Source organism: Triturus cristatus, chromosome 3_1 (genome assembly GCF_964204655.1).
Source record: "Triturus cristatus chromosome 3_1, aTriCri1.1, whole genome shotgun sequence".
Taxonomy (NCBI): Eukaryota; Metazoa; Chordata; class Amphibia; order Caudata; family Salamandridae; genus Triturus; species Triturus cristatus.
The window spans coordinates 769,475,870-769,492,320 of record NC_140583.1 but is presented as its reverse complement, the minus strand read 5'-3'; the positions used below and the strand labels follow the sequence as shown (position 1 = coordinate 769,492,320).

The 16,451-nt window shown below is 43.9% G+C and overlaps 1 protein-coding gene across 1 annotated transcript in view; it reads right to left on the bottom strand.

Annotated features, from left to right (window-relative positions):
• The window catches only part of TSPAN32 (tetraspanin 32), a 537,989-nt gene that overhangs the window by 505,262 nt on the left and 16,276 nt on the right, over positions 1–16,451 (bottom strand). Inside the window, exon 2 of the mRNA XM_085644943.1 lies at positions 2,223–2,337. Within this exon, the coding sequence (XP_085501069.1) occupies positions 2,223–2,337 (115 nt within the window). The remainder of the gene's footprint in view (positions 1–2,222; positions 2,338–16,451) is intronic.

Here is a 16,451-nt window from a genome sequence, read left to right as displayed (position 1 = left end):
TACACCCAAAACTTTACCTCAATCGAACCCCCACAGGTTGATGAATCAGAGACATTGCTAAACATTAATTTCGTGAGACAATGTGTCTCCATGATAAAGCCCCTACCAATACATAAAAAATAGAGTTAATTCAATTGAAGGGCCCCCTAATTAACTGAGTTCTAGATCAGCTGAATACATTTGGAAGATTTATTACAAAAACTCAAAAGATGTGGTACATAATTAACATAAGGTCATTGCAATAAAGGCTCATAGCAAAAAGGACATACAGAATTAAGTACAAAATCAAAATAATTCTATGTCCAAAATGAGCAGCAAAATCAATAGAGAAACAGACAGCATCCCTAGTACAATTGGAAAGTCTTCTAGCTCACCCCAAAAAATCAAGGGTTTATATACGAACTCTTCTCAAAGAATAGAAAGTGCAAATTCATCAGTCAGCAACTGTATCTAACATCTTATTAGCAAACCAGAATACAGGTTTATTAAGCGTCATATTGCCTTAGCACCTCAGCACTATCCCACTACATGAATATTAATTCTGCCCACTCTATATTAATCAAAACCAAAGGGGATGATGGACGGAGTGTTGAACAATGCAAGCACTCACCCCCAGTCAACTGATCTGGGTTTTATCCATCATCATTCTTTAGCTCACTCCGCCACCCCAGTTCAGACATGGCCATATGCAAATCAGTCTGACCCTATGCCTCATGGGAACAGTCCAGCCCGAACTGCCAAGCCATGTCTTCCCTGAACCGGAAACAAGCATCCTGGGACCGGTCCTGGCTAATCAGCTGTCTTCATCCAGGCTAGCTTGAATCCAGTGACAAAGTGAGCAAGGGACCCATGTCTGGGCATACCCTGCCAACTTATGGCGAACAAAGTGATACCAAAGAGGGTTGATGGACGGAGTGTTGAACAATGCAAGCACTCACCCCCAGTCAACTGATGTGGGTTTAATCCACCATCATTCTTTAGCTCACTCCAACACCCCAGTTCAGACATGGCCATATGTAAATCACTCTGACCCTGTGCCTCATGGGAACAGTCCAGCCCGAACTGCCAAGCCATGTCTTCCCTGGACCGGAAACAAGCATCCTGCAAGGGACCCACGTCTGGGCATACCCTGCCAATTTAGGGCGAACAAAGCAAACACAAGGAGATGATGGACAGAGCGCTGAAACTTCTCAGACACTCACCCACAGTCACAGATTTGGGCTGAATCCATCATCGTTCTTTAGCTCACTTTGCCACTCCAGTTCAGACCCAGCTATATGCAAATCATTCTTGACCCTGTGCATATGGCTGGGTTCAAACTGGAATGGCATGGTGAGCAAAAAAACGATGTTTTTAGGCCCAGATCTCTGTACTGGGATGAATGTATGACATTGTTCTGCATTCTGTCCATCAACTGCTGTTTTTGTATTTGTCACCCCGAGTGGGTCGGGTATGCCCAGACATGGGTCCTGTGCTCTCCATGTCACTGGAATCAAGCTATCCTGGCTAAAGAGGGGTAAAACCCCAAAATCAGTCCTAGGATGCTTGTTTCCAGTCCAGGGAGGACCTGGCTTGGCAGTTCGGGCTGGACTGTTCCCATTAGGCACAGGGTCAAGACTGATTTTCATATGGCTGGGTTCAAACTGGAATGGCATGGTGAGCAAAAAAACGATGGATTTAGGCCCAGATCTCTGTACTGGGGTGAATGTATGACATTGTTCTGCATTCTGCCCATCAACTGTTGTTTTTGCACTCTATATTAATGTCATCCGGAAATGGTATGACAAACTAGAATTATGAACAACAGAAAACCATTATGAATTAATAGGGCACAGCAAGCAAGCGGAAGGCCCTTAAAATAGGATGCCATTTTGTGACCAAGCTAGAAAAATCACTTTGAGAACAAGAGCAACAACAATGGAAAAATACATCCATGAACCTGCTTGACTGTGTGCTGCAGAAATAATGAATAGTGAAATGTGCAGGGGGGAGACAGGAAAATATTAATTTTAAACAAGATGGTCACTGGGCCTAGATAGAGGCCTATTTAACAAGGGCCTGGAAAACACACTTATACATGTCATAGGAAGTTTGTTTCAAAAGCAATAGCACAAGATCAGTGTGTACATTTGCAATGGAGAGTAAAACTATATTCTGCACGTTGTTAATGATGCACAAAAATATGAAAGCACAAAACTCTTTAACACTGTACAACTACAAACCTGCACCATGGACGGCTTGATAGAGATTCTTGACAGAGGGTACATTGCCGATTACAGTGAACTGACCTCCGCTGTGGGTAATGAGGGCCAGGATACTGACTGCCAGCGCCAGGAGCTGCAATGGAAACAGGTGACAGCTGTCACTGAGCCAATCACCGTGAGGCAACAGGAAAAACGCCAAAGAAGTTCAGAGGCCTGAGGGTCACGTGACCGGAAGAAGGCCGGATTCAAAGAACATTACTGGGAAATATATCCTTAACGGGGAATCCCTTTTTTAATGTGAACCATGAAGTAGAGACTGCTAACAAAAGCAGATTCAGAGGAAACGTCTTCCAAGAGGAAGACCTTCAGGGAAGGGCTATAGCAAGAAAGCCCCGGGGGGAAAAGAGGGGAAGAACAGTGGGGATCCACTGAAAGGTTTAATATGGAGGAGTAAACAAAAGGTTGAGTGAGGCAATTAAACTTCCAGAAAAGGAAGTCTTGCTATAAGGGAGTGAGAGAACATGGTCCTGACGGGAATATTTGCTTCAGTGCCGCTCTGATTCGCTCCCCCCTCCTTCACAGCGTCAGCGGGGGTGGTGTTGACACCTATAATTTTTTATGAGCTTCTTCTGTCTGCAGAAAACGCTCATAAAAAAACCAGAGAGAAAACCATAACATAGGTAGGGGAGAAAGAGAATGAAAGAGTGTGCTGGGGCGTATCTGCAGTAGCACCAGGACCGAGAGGCGCACTAAACCCTGTTTATTGCTGTATTTTAGCAATCAAATAGTAGCCGGGGGACCCATTTACTTCCTCACGGTGCGGACCACACTACACTGGCTACGGTACTGAGAGTTTGAGAGAGACGCTGAACGATGAATGAAATGAAAAACATATGAAAAGAAGAAAGAAACTGTGACAAGTAGGAAGGGTAAAAAGCATGAAAAGATGGATGCAAGGGTGAAAGAATTGATGGATAAAATGTAAAACAACATTGCATAGGTGGGTGAAAGAAAGAGTGGCTGGAATGATGACAGGCTGGATGAATGGGTAGATGGATGAATGGAAGTATGGATGAGTGAATTGATAAATGGAGAGTTAAATGCTATATGGATGAAAAAGAATGGATGAATGAACGGCCGGAAGTGTGAGTGGAAGGATTGAAGGACAGGTGGAAGAGTGATGATGAAAGGGTGGATAGACCGAATGAAGAAAGGAAGGAAGGACGTCATGATAGATGGGACGGGAGGTGGGGTGAAGGGACCAAATATAGTGTGAGTAAGGCTTACTTGCTTCCCTCACCCCTGGGCATTAGAGGTAATTTTCTGGCTACTCCCCTGATTTGCTTTTAGTCAGGGCTTTAAGTGGGCCGGGTCTGTCCGGGTCTGAGCACCGGTAGTTTTTTTTTGGGGCCCTCGAAACGGGTCTCTATCGGGCTCTATTTTCGTGGCTACTAAAGGTAGTCCGTTCTTTATTTATTTTTTTTCGGACCCGTTTTGAGGGCCCCCAAAAAAACTGCCGGTGCTCAGACTCTGCCCACTGTTGCTGCACTCATGGGCGTAGGAAGTGTGGGGGACGCGGGGGATATATCCCCCCCAGATTTTGGAATGGGGGGGACACGGGGGACAAGGGTGGGGGGGACGAGGGGACAAAGGAATTTCCCCTCTCCCTTCTGTTATCACAGGGCCATTAGCACGTGAAAGCGCTACCTAATGGCCCTGCACTTGACCTGCCTGGAGTCAGAGGCCAACCGCCCTCTGCCTTTTGTTATGCTGCAGGAAGGCTCAGCCGGTCTGGGAAGGGCAGAGAACGGAGAAAAAATAAACGCTGTCTCTTTTCCTTCATGGCAAGGACCGTGTCCACTACTCCTGACCTGCCTCTGGCGGCTGCCCTCCTCTCTTTATTCCTCCATCTCTTTCTGTCTCTGTCTCGCTCCTGCTTACGTGCTGATTTCAAGAGGCAGCTCTTAAGGTACTCTCTCTTGCCTCTCCTTTTCTTTATTTGTTCCCCTGTGAAATTGATCCAAAAAAGGCTGAACACTTTGGCTGTAAATGTCCTCATTTTCTGACCGTTTTCGATTGAAAAGAAAAACCTCGGAATGGAGAGAAAAAATAGTTAAATACCTAAATAAAGCAATACAGAGTGGACAGCAGACAGGCCAGACTGTTATTTACACCCACACACATTAGCGCCACTTTACAGAGTTTGCCAGTGAAAGCGCTAGTTTCTTTTTATCTTCTTTCTTTGAACAACATTGTTTTCCCAGGGTGGGTAAGTGCGCCATTCCGAAAGGGACTGCAATACCTGGTTGATGGGTAGAGTGGAAACGTTTAATATGATCGTTTCCAACTTTTTAATTATTTTAGCTTATAAAATGCGGCTCTGTGTTTGGGGATGTGGTCTTTTTTAAACCAAACTGCATACATTTTGAAAGGATATAAGCAATGGACATTGAAAGGGGTCCCTTCCTGGTCCAGTAGCCATGTCTTGAACTTTTCAGGCAAAATCACTTACTGATTTCTGAATAATGAGTTTAAAACCGTTAATGTAACCATGTTTTTTTCTGATTACAGTTCGCATGCTTTGCTTATTCATGCATTCCCTATGAGTGTTTGCTTTTTCCAGGGTGTTATTCCTTTTTTTTCAGGCAGCATTTTACTGTTGCTTAGTGCAGAATTTGAATTTAGTCGCAGCACAATTGAGTTGTGCTGAAGGCAGTGCGAGTTTCTCTCAGTGGGGCAGTATGGTGTTCAGTGTGGGAGAGAATGTGGCACTCTGGCCAGAGCTGCTGAATTTGGAACTGGAGAACCATGTTCAGACCTTCATGACCAGTTCACCATACCACACTCCTGACAGAGCTTATTCCGATGCTACACCTTAGAAGGCCCGATAGACCTTAGAAGCCCAGGTGTCTTAGCACCCGCAGGTGGACCTGTCCACCACAATCCATACTGCAGTTCAATTCCAGTCTTACGGGCAGGCATATGAAGAAGCACATCCTAGATCGACAGTGAATCTGTCACTGAGGTCACAAGATCCTTGAGGCCAGTCCACCTCACCCATTGGTACCTCCATTGGCCTTTTTCCAGCACTAGCAGTGCAACTTGCCAGGGGTTGGCAATGTAGGATTTGCATGCACACCAAACTTAGGGGGTGATTATAATGGCTGTGGGACCACCACGTCACACCCGTCGGTGGCGGTCCCACCGCCATTGGTGACTGCGTCACAGCCCGCCATATTACAATGGCGGGTGGTTACCTGGCGGTCGGACAGACCAACCACCACGCACCCGACGGGCTTCTTGAGCCCGCCGGTGTGGTGGAGGGGCTCGTGGTTCCTACAATGCTGGTGGTGCCTACCATGCACTGCAGCAGGGATTACGATGTCCCTTAGCCGCCAGCTTATCAATGGCGGTTCACCTGCCATGGAAATGCTGGCGAAAGGGACATTGGGGGCCCGTAGCAGGCCCCTTTACCCCTGGCCCTCAGACATGGGTCCTGGGGGGCATCTATGATGCCCCACAACATATCACTGAACCATGTGGCAGGCACCGATATATTTAACATGTTCCTTTTTTTTTTACTTTGCGGCGGATGATGCAGCCAGCAGCACCTGCTGCAATGTAAAAGATAGGCACTGCGAACACCGTAGTGGCAGTCGCATTGTAATGCCTATCGTGGGGCCTCCACTTTGAAGGCCAGCGGTCCCATTCCCCGATTCGATGGCGGTGGTACTGAAGTCCATTTGGACTGAGCTGAAAAAGGATAAGATTCATAAACTGTAATTTTACAAAAATTAATGTCACATCTAGCATGAATTGAATTTAACAAAAGAAAATTGTGTGTGTCCTCCTACTAAAATATTGACAGGAGTTAAAGTATATAATTATGGACTACAGCCATGTGACAGATAAAGGTCACAGTTAAGAAATCCTCAATTTATGTCATCTGGCCGTGTGTGAAAGAAAATGGAAAAATCTTCATGCCTATAGATAAAACTCAATGGTCCTCCATTTGAAACATTTGACCCAAAGCTGTATGTAAAGAGTTGGCTTGCAAAAGGTAGAAGGTCTGCTGAAGAAAATTGTTGTGAGAAACCCCAGCAAAACAAACACACTGAATATCTTCGAGGGTTTTGGGGAATCCTGCAATAGATTTCTAAGTAATATAAATATTCTTTACATGTTTTTTAAAGTGTTTGGTATTTTTATGGGTTATACTTAATAGATATACCTTTTTGCCTATTTTATTATCCTTTGCTGGATGCGACTTCATGATTTTCTTAAGCACACAGTGCTAGTTATTTTGATTTAGACCACGCCCCTACTCGGATAGGCCACGCCCCTTCAATACATTAACCACGCCCCTTTTAGAGCACCCCCAGTTTTTTTTCCCACTTAAAGCACTGCTTTTAGTTCAAGATAGAAAACGGCACTCACAGAAGGTATGAGGGAGGGAATATCCTCTGAGAGGAACCTTTGCTGTCTAGAAGTAGAGAAGGGGAGTGGGCCAATTGTCGTAAGGGGAAAGTATGATTTGTTGTGAGCGTAGATTAGAGAACACAATTCATTTGGGGAAAACCTACAAAGGGAGAGAGTGAGGAGAAAGGGCTTTTTGTGAAACGTCTGTTTCCTTTCATCTGTGGTTACTGGGTACAATTTACACTAGACATCACTGAGTTAGATAAAAATAAACATCTGTTATTCAGTACCAATATGTCAGAAGGATTTAACAAGTGCTCTTACAAGTGCACATTATACTATGATGTTATGATATGATGTATATTCTTTTATGAAGTTATGTTATGTACTGTCAAAAATCTACTGGTAACCCAAGACCTTAGTTACTGTTTCACTTCAAATGAATAGCTAAATTATTTTTTTGTACATTTGACCCTCCAAAAAGAGCTAAGCTGTCTGAAGTGGGCTAAATAATGAACTTAGATGACATATAACACATAGTCACACATAAGAAACTCAATGTCCAGCCATAGCTATATTGTTTACACACTTTTACATCTACAACCATGAAAATGGTGATCAACAATACAAACCAAAATGCTCTACAAATGTCTACTGTTGAAATGTATATGAATATTTAACCATGCTTGTGTGATGTGGAACTAAAAATACTACTTTAGCCTAACTGTATTAGCTCCAACCATCTTTTTGCTCAATGTTAACCAATACTACCAAGCAGTGATTGTCTCTGACAAATATATCCTCCCTCACATGCCTAGCATAGTAGGTGAATATTCTTAAATAGCTTGCTTAGCTTTGGAAGCATTTTGGTATCAGTTTGAAGGTTGAGTGTGAACTATCCCAGTTTTCTCCATGTAGGCTGCATGCAGCCTGCATGGAGAAAACAGGCTCCCCATAGACGCCTGTGCGGTCGGCGTCACAGCCAATCACACTGCTGCCATTGCAGCGTTGTGATTGGCTTAGGGGAAGGGAGGGAGGATGCCTGCAGCTACTTCCTGCCAGGACGATGCAACACAGGACCTGACCGCCGAAGGTAAGTTTTTTAATTTTTATTTATTTGAAATGACCCCCCTCCCCGCGCGACCGCCCGCACCCCACACCCGGGAGTCTTGCTGGCCGCGACAGCTTATACGTTTTAACGAATTCTAAGACGTTGCCACTGCCCGCCAGGAAAATTTGGTCTGCCTGTTGTTGCCTAGGCTCGTAAAGCACAGAACCTTGGCTTTACTGTAGTTAAGGCCCAGTTGCGAATTGATGGTATGATGGAGCAGGGTTTTTACTCTAAAACCGAATATCTGTTTCATTTTCGCATGTTATAACTAAAAGTACTACTGATTAATTATTAATTATTAAAAATTTGTCGAATGTTAACTAATCAACCTTATTAACAAGAGAATTACACGTGGGAATGCTATTGCATGGCTAAATAACAAGTGAACTAAGTTGGTGAGCAAACTGACAGAAAAGGATGTTGCTTATGTGATGTTATGGTGTTTTGCGCTTATAATTAATATGCATTAATGTCGCAAATGGCTAGTTAAATACACACACATAAGGGTATTAGCAGGGGAATAACACTGTTCAATCATTTCTATGCAGTAATCCTGTTTTATGTTTATTTTGCTTTAAGTTGTCCATTGTGGCCTGCCACAAAATGGCCGCCACCCGCAGCCTGCATTGGAGTTGCTGGAAATTTACAGAAAGGCTTCGCTCTGCCTGTGACCTTGCACCTCCGGTGAACTGAAAAGCCATAAGCATGATGACAAGTCTGGGATATCTGCCAAAAGCCCCTGAAAGACGGAAAAGTTGATACGAACTTAGTGTGATCCCATTTTTGCAACAAATTTACCTAACAGAGACATCCGTGGATGTTGCGAATTAGTCATGAACATTCAATTCTGCTATTCATTATTTGGGACAATCTATGCGTGAGAATAACTCGTACAATATCAAAAAGTACCAAGATGACATTATTTCCGCCATTCATCCATTCTGAATAAAGAAATGTTACTTTTTAGAATGTAAATTTGGGTATAAATAACAGTAGACTAGAGAGGTCTAGCGCCACTTCTTCCCGAGCTGATGATGCGAGGTCCCTATGCTGACAGAGAGGACGATGACTCTACATGACGACAGAAGACTCTAAATTTTCTACAGAGGACTGGTTCTGACTTAGGATCTGACTTTTAGACAGAATAGGTAAATATGAGAAAAATGAATTTGCATTTAATTGGCTTTCCTTGAAATTTTAGATAAATGAATAATCTGTTTGAATTACTGTCTCGGGTGATTATTTCTGGTCATGTTTATTGATTTATTGTGTATTCTTTGAAATGTATTTCACTAGATCTTCAGCAACTAGCTGGTCGCATTGACCTCAAAGTACAGGCAGATTAGATAGAGCATATGTGGAAGGTGTTTTCCCCTTTACAGGGCACGGATAGTGTGATTTAGGGTGAATGTTGGTGAAATGGGCCCCACCAGCGTGTGATGTGTGTATGCGTGTGTGACTGTGAAATCATTCCGTCCGTGGAAGTAGAGGGGATTCGGAAGCTCTGATCTGCAACAGTTTCGTGGTAGCAGAATGATGGTTAGCTATTGTCTTGATTTGGCGAAATTGCGTGTATATAGGCTTGTTGATTATTGATTGATATTTGTACTAACACTAGATGTTGAAGTCGTGTTGAGTTTTATGTATGTTTGTATGTTGTAACTAACAGACTCGTAGAAGTTGAAACAAAGTCTACCAAGTAGTCTTGTAAAGGAGGGGTAGACGGAAGAGGAAGAGACAGGAGCAGAAGCGACTGCAGCGGCTGCTGACGTCAGGAAGACTTCGCTGTGATTGGACAGTGGGTTAGAACGGAGGAAGCACAGAGATTGGTTTGTTAATGTACGCCGCGCTAGGATTGGGAGACATACAGGGTGACATAGACGCTTCAGGATTGGTGCGTTAGTGTGAGTCGCACTAGGATTCGCGGACTGAGTCAGTGACGTAGACGCTCCAGGATTGGTGCGTTGGTGTGAGTCGGGCTGCAATTGGACAAAAGATCGCACAGCTGTAGTAAGAGTAAACAGCTAGTAGAAAATAAGAAAGATGTATTACCATGCTGAGGAAAAGAAGAAAAAGTCCTTGTTCAGTAAGGTTAAAACCTGGTTTGACAAGGATAAAGACATAGTGACAAGGGAGGGACAGTTATTGCCCCCGATAAGAACCCCGGCATCCTTCATGGTTGCGAAGTATGGGTATCATACCTGTATTTGGTTGGATAACTGGGTGAAATATACCAAAGATGATGGAGTGTTAGCGTTCCCAGAACATGGTTCATTTAATCTGGCCATACTGAGGAACTTACGAGAGCAGATGATGAATCTAGAGCCTCGGCCTAGGCTGACGCAATTTGAGGCATTAACTGAATGGGAAGACGAAATGCATGAACGAGAAAAGCAGAGGGGTGGGGGTAATTACAGATACATGTTTGGGCGAAAGTATGATCGCGAAACCCATCATGACAGAATGAGAAGGTGGCGAGATGCCAGTATGACCGAGGGGTTATATCCTGTAAGAACAGCAGAGGAATCAGGAGGGAGAAAGTGTACAGAAAAAGAACATAATGTAGAGACCAGAAGATATGGGGCAAATGAGTTTGATGATGATATCTTAGAGGATATGCTCTACAAAAGACCATCCCGTATAGAAGAGAACCAGAGGTCGGAACAGCAGTTACCCCAATAAGAAACACCCTGCGGATTATAAAGACAGAGGCTACAGCCCCTGAGCTGAAAAGCGGTTGTTCTCTGGCGGAAAGAGAAAGAGAGAGAGAGAGAGAGAAAGAGAGATAGAGAGAGAAAGAGAAAGAGAGAGAGAGAGATAGAAAAAGAGAGAGAGAAAGAGAGAGAGAGAGAGAGAGAGAGAGAGAGAGAAAGAGAGTTAGAGAGAGAGAGAGAAAGAGAGATAGAGAGAGAGAATGAAATTGAAAATGAAAAGACCAGAGAACTAGCAATAACTACATCTGAACTAACAGAGAAAATCAGGGAGCTGACTAAGAATCTTGAGGCTGTTACTGTGCCTGTGACAATAGGCCCGGTTATGCCGTTTTTTGACAAGCAGAGGACGGGTGAAAATGGTTTGACGGTGCCATATGTGGGCAATAGGTTGATTGTACCTCTGGAACAGGCAGAAATGAGAGCGGGAGAAACACAATGGAGAACAGGAGAAAATCAGTGGAGACATACTGTATGTGGAGGGGAAATGAGTGTGCAGACTAACTCAAGTTTGAATTCTGGATGTATGGAAGGGAACAGAGGATCAATTCTGGAACCGCAGAGGGTGGCAGAACCAGGGGGTGCGGAAAAATCTGTGATAACTGCTGAAGATTTGAATGACTGGCTGAAAACATTACAGAAAAAGGAGAAAGAGTCACAGGGAATGGATGTAGCTAGGCTACGTATGGAAATGGAAGAATTGATAGTAGGAACCATACCTACAGAAACACTGAAGAATTATCAGGAAGGGGAGATTCTCTTTTTATGTAAGAGCATCACATGGAGAGCAAAGAACATACACGACAGGTTGAAAGGAATAGCCAGTGAAGTGGGAATTGACATGGATAAGGTGAAAGCTTTACAGAAAACATACCGAGTGGATTTTTCAGACAAAGATATTGAGAATCTGAACAATGCAGGCCGAACAGGACAGATTAAGGAAATGATTGCCTTATTAAGGAAATGGGGAGATGTAGAAAGATGGAAGGACAGATGGTATCGAAAGCGAGAGGATGGAGTGGATAGAACCTACTCAGCATTTCCCCTGACAGAAAAAGAGAAGGCAGTGACAGCTTACCCCATGAGAGAGATTCCAGGAGGAGGGTACGTACATGTCCCATGGACTACACAGGATATTTTGTCATTTACGAATGATTTCCCTCGATTAAGGGAAAAGCCAGTGGAGTGGTACAGACAAGTTGACAGATTTGTAAAGCTGTCAAAAGTACTGTGGATTGACCTGAATAGTCTGTTTGATATAATTGTACCAGCAGACCTGTGGGCAGAATGTAAAATAGTCATAGACTGGCCCACTAAGGAATACCCGAGAGATCAAAAGACAGGAGCTCCAGACCCGGAGGTAATGAAAAAGTATGAGCAGGTTATGGCCTTCTTGAAAAATAAAGTACCCCCCAAGGAGACAGACTGGGTTAAAATAGACCGAACACATCAGGAATTGAAAGAATCAGTCCATGGTTACTATGAAAGACTGATACTAGCTTTTAAGCAGTTCAGTGGAGATGAACACCTGGGTGACAAGGATCTGAGTCATTTTGTGTACAGATTTGTGTATGGTTTGCGGCCTGAAATCAGTGAAATGATACAGCAGCATACCGTGGACTGGCAGAGTAAGAAGATTGATGAGATTTTGAGACATGCAAAATACTTCAGTGATGAGATTGAGGCAAAGCAGAGAAAACTAAAAGAAAAGGCAATGTGGGCACAGGTGAAAGTTGCAGAAAGACAGGAAGCTCAGCTGGTTGAACAGGCAAATAACCCAGGAAATAAACCTAGGTTTGGGCCAGGAAAAGGAAAAGGGAATATAGAAGAAGCAAAGAAAAAGTTCCCCTGCCACAACTGTGGAAAATTGGGGCACTGGAAATCCGAGTGTAAGAATCCACCGTCCACTAACGATGATAATTCATCATTGAATTCGCAGGTGCAGAGCGAGGGGTGTGGTCAGCATCGGCAGCAGCAGAATCAGGTGCCAAAACCACCCTTGCCACAGAGAAAAGGATCCCAGAAGTACAGCCAAGAATCGGGGTTCTACGATGAAGAACAGGTAATCAAACCAAAACGCGCAAGCGCTGTATCTCAGTACTGGCTGAAAAATGAGGGAAGTGACTCTGAGGGAGACTTCTGACGGTGCCGAAGAGAGGAGGAGGAGTGCGTACTTGGCGCAACTCTGGAAATAGACCAGGCAGGACCTTTTGTAGATGGGAAAATTAATGGTGAAAGCATCACTTTCCTAGTTGATACTGGGGCCACGAGATCAACTGTCAGGTCAGCTGATATAAAGAATCTTCCTCTCTCGGACGAAGCGATCCAAGTGGTTGGTGTGTCCAACACACAGATCAAAACACTACTTACTGAACCAGTAAAGGTTAGAATAGGGAAATTTTCAGACATGCACCGATTTGTGGTGTGTGACACCAGTCCAGTGAACCTGTTAGGCAGGGATCTGCTGTGCAAAATGAATTGCACTATTTTCTGTACTCCAGATGGAATAACCTTTGAGACACCTGATGAGGATGTGCTATATAGAATGACCATGGATAACAGAGAATGTGAGGCTTTTGGGACATATGCAATATTTAATCGTGATGCATTACCCACAGAGTTGAAACAGACAGTGAAAGCAGCAGTTTGGGATTTTACTGGAGAAGATGTGGGCCTGATGAGAAATGTAGATCCAGTAAAGATTACTGTAAAAGAGGGAGTGGTTTACCCAAATATACTGCAATACAGATTGACACCTGAAATAATTGAAGGGATAACAACCTTAATTGAAAAGATGAACCAGCAAGGGGTGTTAAGAGAAATATTGAGCAGCCCATGTAATTCACCGATAATGGGACTGAAGAAACCTAACGCAAAGTTCAGAATAGTACAAGATTTGAGAAAGATTAACAAGATTGTTGTGCCATGTTGTCCGATTGTGCCAAATCCATCAGTGATTTTGTATCAGATTCCTCATGATGCAGAATGGTACACGGTAATTGATTTATGTCATGCTTTCTTTTCAATCCCATTGCATCATGACAGCCAGCCAATATTTTCATTTAGATTTGGAGAGCGGATTTTGGCATGGTGCCGAATCCCACAGGGGTATACAGAGAGCCCCTCAATATTTAATCAATTGCTAAAGAAATCTCTGGAAAGTCTGACAATGCCCGAAAATTCAGTCTTGGTCCAATATATTGATGACCTACTTGTGGCATCAAAAACACGCGAAGCTTGTGAAGTAGATACCATTGCATTACTGAATCACTTGGCAGATAGAGGATTAAAGGTATCTCCAGCCAAATTGCAGTTCTGTAAGAAAGAAGTCCAGTATCTGGGACACAATATTGAGAAAGGCCTGAGAAAAGTGACTATTGACAGAATCGAAATCATTAGGGGAATGAGAGCCCCAATGACACAAAGAGAAGTGAGAATGTTCCTGGGAATGGTGGGTTACTGTCGTCAGTGGATAAGTAATTTTTCCCTGATTGCCAAGCCATTGATTAAATTGACCAAAAGTGAGGTGAAAGACCCATTAGAACTAAACCCAGAAGAAATGGCTGCATTCAGAGAGCTGAAAGACAGACTTTGTGAAGCTCCCGCCCTAGGGATGCCTGATTATGAAAAGGAATTTGAATTGTACTGTAGTGGGAGAAATGGATGTGCACTTTCAGTGTTAATCCAGAAACATGGACGTCTGAGAAGGCCAATTGCCTATTTCTCAGCAACTCTTGACCCAGTAGCTGTGGGTTTGCCAGGTTGCCTGAAAGCAGTAGCTGCTACTTGCAAAAGTTTGGAACAAAGTGAGGGAATCATAATGGGATGCCCTGTACGGGTATTTGTACCTAATGATGTGGCAATCCTTTTAACAAGGAGCCGGACACAGTTTATGTCTCATAGTCGGCTGACTAAATATGAGAAAGTCATTCTTGGTGCAACCAATGTATGTCTGGAGAGATGTGTGAATGTGAATCCAGCGACACTGTTACCTGATGATGAATGTGTGGGAGTGAGAAATGATGTTGATCATGACTGCCTGGATGTACTTGATTACTGCACAAAACCAAGGCCAGACATAAGAGATCTGCCACCGCCTGAAAGTGATCATGTGTTGTTTGTGGATGGATCTTGCCTGAGAACAGATGAAGGAGTGTTGAGTGCTGCATATGCTGTGTGCAAAGTCTCGGAAGTCGTGGAAGCATCACCCTTGAAAGGAGTTAAATCCGCTCAGGTGGCAGAACTGGTGGCACTGACAAAGGCATGCAAGATTGGGAAGAGTGTGAGAGTGACTGTGATGACTGACAGCCAGTATGGCTTCGGAGTTGTCCATGATTTAGGCCAGCTATGGCTACAAAGAGGTTTCCTGACCTCAAGTGGAACTCCCATAAAGAATGCTGAAGTGGTTGGAAAACTGCTAGAGGCGATACAGCTGCCCGAAGAACTAGCAGTTGTAAAATGTGCTGCTCATGGTCATGGTGATGATTTTGTAACAGTTGGTAATAGGTTTGCCAATGACATAGCACAATATTGTGCCAGGAACAATCACTCAATTAACAGGAGCAAGGAACGGGAAATGTCTTCTTGTTCATTAATGTTTACTAATTAAGTGGGGACATGGGAGGAAGTAAAACAGCTGCAGGATGAGGCAGAAGATGATGAAATGAGGGATTGGGTGAAGGCAGGTTGTGCACCCAGAGAAAAGGATCATGTGTGGGTCTACAGGGATGGAAGACCAGTCATGCCTAACAGCATGCTATCAACAATGGCAATGATGTATCATGGCCAAGGACACCTGGGGAGGGATGCTATGATAAGAGCCTTTAAGTAAACCTGGTACAGTCCAAAGTTCAGACTGATAGCAGAAAGTCTCTGCCAGAGATGTCTGATATGTCAGCAATTCAATCCTGGAAAGAAAACAGTGGTGAGCCTAGGAACAATAGGCAGAGAGGGAGGACCCTTCACAAGAATGCAGATAGATTTCATTGAAATGCCCCCAGTCAACAGGTTGAGGTATGTCCTGGTGGTGGTCTGTTTGTTCTCAAGGTGGGTGGAGGCGTACCCAACAAGAAGAAACGATGGGATAACAGTGGCAAAATTACTGTTAAGAGAGTTCATCCCAAGGTACGGGTTCCCAGTAACCATTGAATCAGACAGAGGAGGACATTTTTATAATGAAATCATGGGTCTGATTTGTGAAGCATTAAGTGTACAGCAGAAGTTGCATTGTGTTTACCAACCAGAGGCTTCTGGGGTTGTTGAGCAGATGAATGGTACTATCAAAAACAGAATTGGCAAAATGTGCTTAGCCACAGGAATGAAATGGCCCGATGTCTTGCCTCTAGTCCTGATGACCATTAGGTCTACTCCAGACAGAACAACAGGTTTGAGTCCACATGAAATTATCATGGGACGTGCTATGAGGCATGCATATGTACCAGTGAACAAGCTGATGACTATAACTGATGACATGATTTTGGATTACTGCAAAGGCCTGGCTGACGCAGTTCATTCTGTGTTTCACCAGGTTGGAGAAGACGCCACCACACTTGAAAAGAAACCAGCCCATGACCTGAGCCCAGGGGACTGGGTAAGGATAAAAGTCCACAGAAGAAGGAATTGCCTGGTTCCAAGGTGGGGAAGGCCAAGACAAGTCATCTTGACCACAACGACTGCTGTGAAGTGCGCTGGTGTGAAAAATTGGATACATGCAAGCCACACACTGAGAGTTCCAAATCCAAGAGATGGTACTGGAAAAGAATACTTTGAAGAATCAGATTCCAGTGATGATGCAGACAGTGAGGCAGTAAGAAGGAAAAAGAATCCTGAAAGTGGGGAAAGTGAGTCAAGAGAAGCTTTCATCCCACCAGGAGAGGTTCTGAAGAGAACAGTGCAAACTGAAGAAGCGAGCTCAGACTCAGAAGAATTGCCTGAGGTTCCAATTGACAGTGACCAACACAAAAAGAAAGAAAGAAAAGAAAAGAACATTCCAACAGAAGAGACACC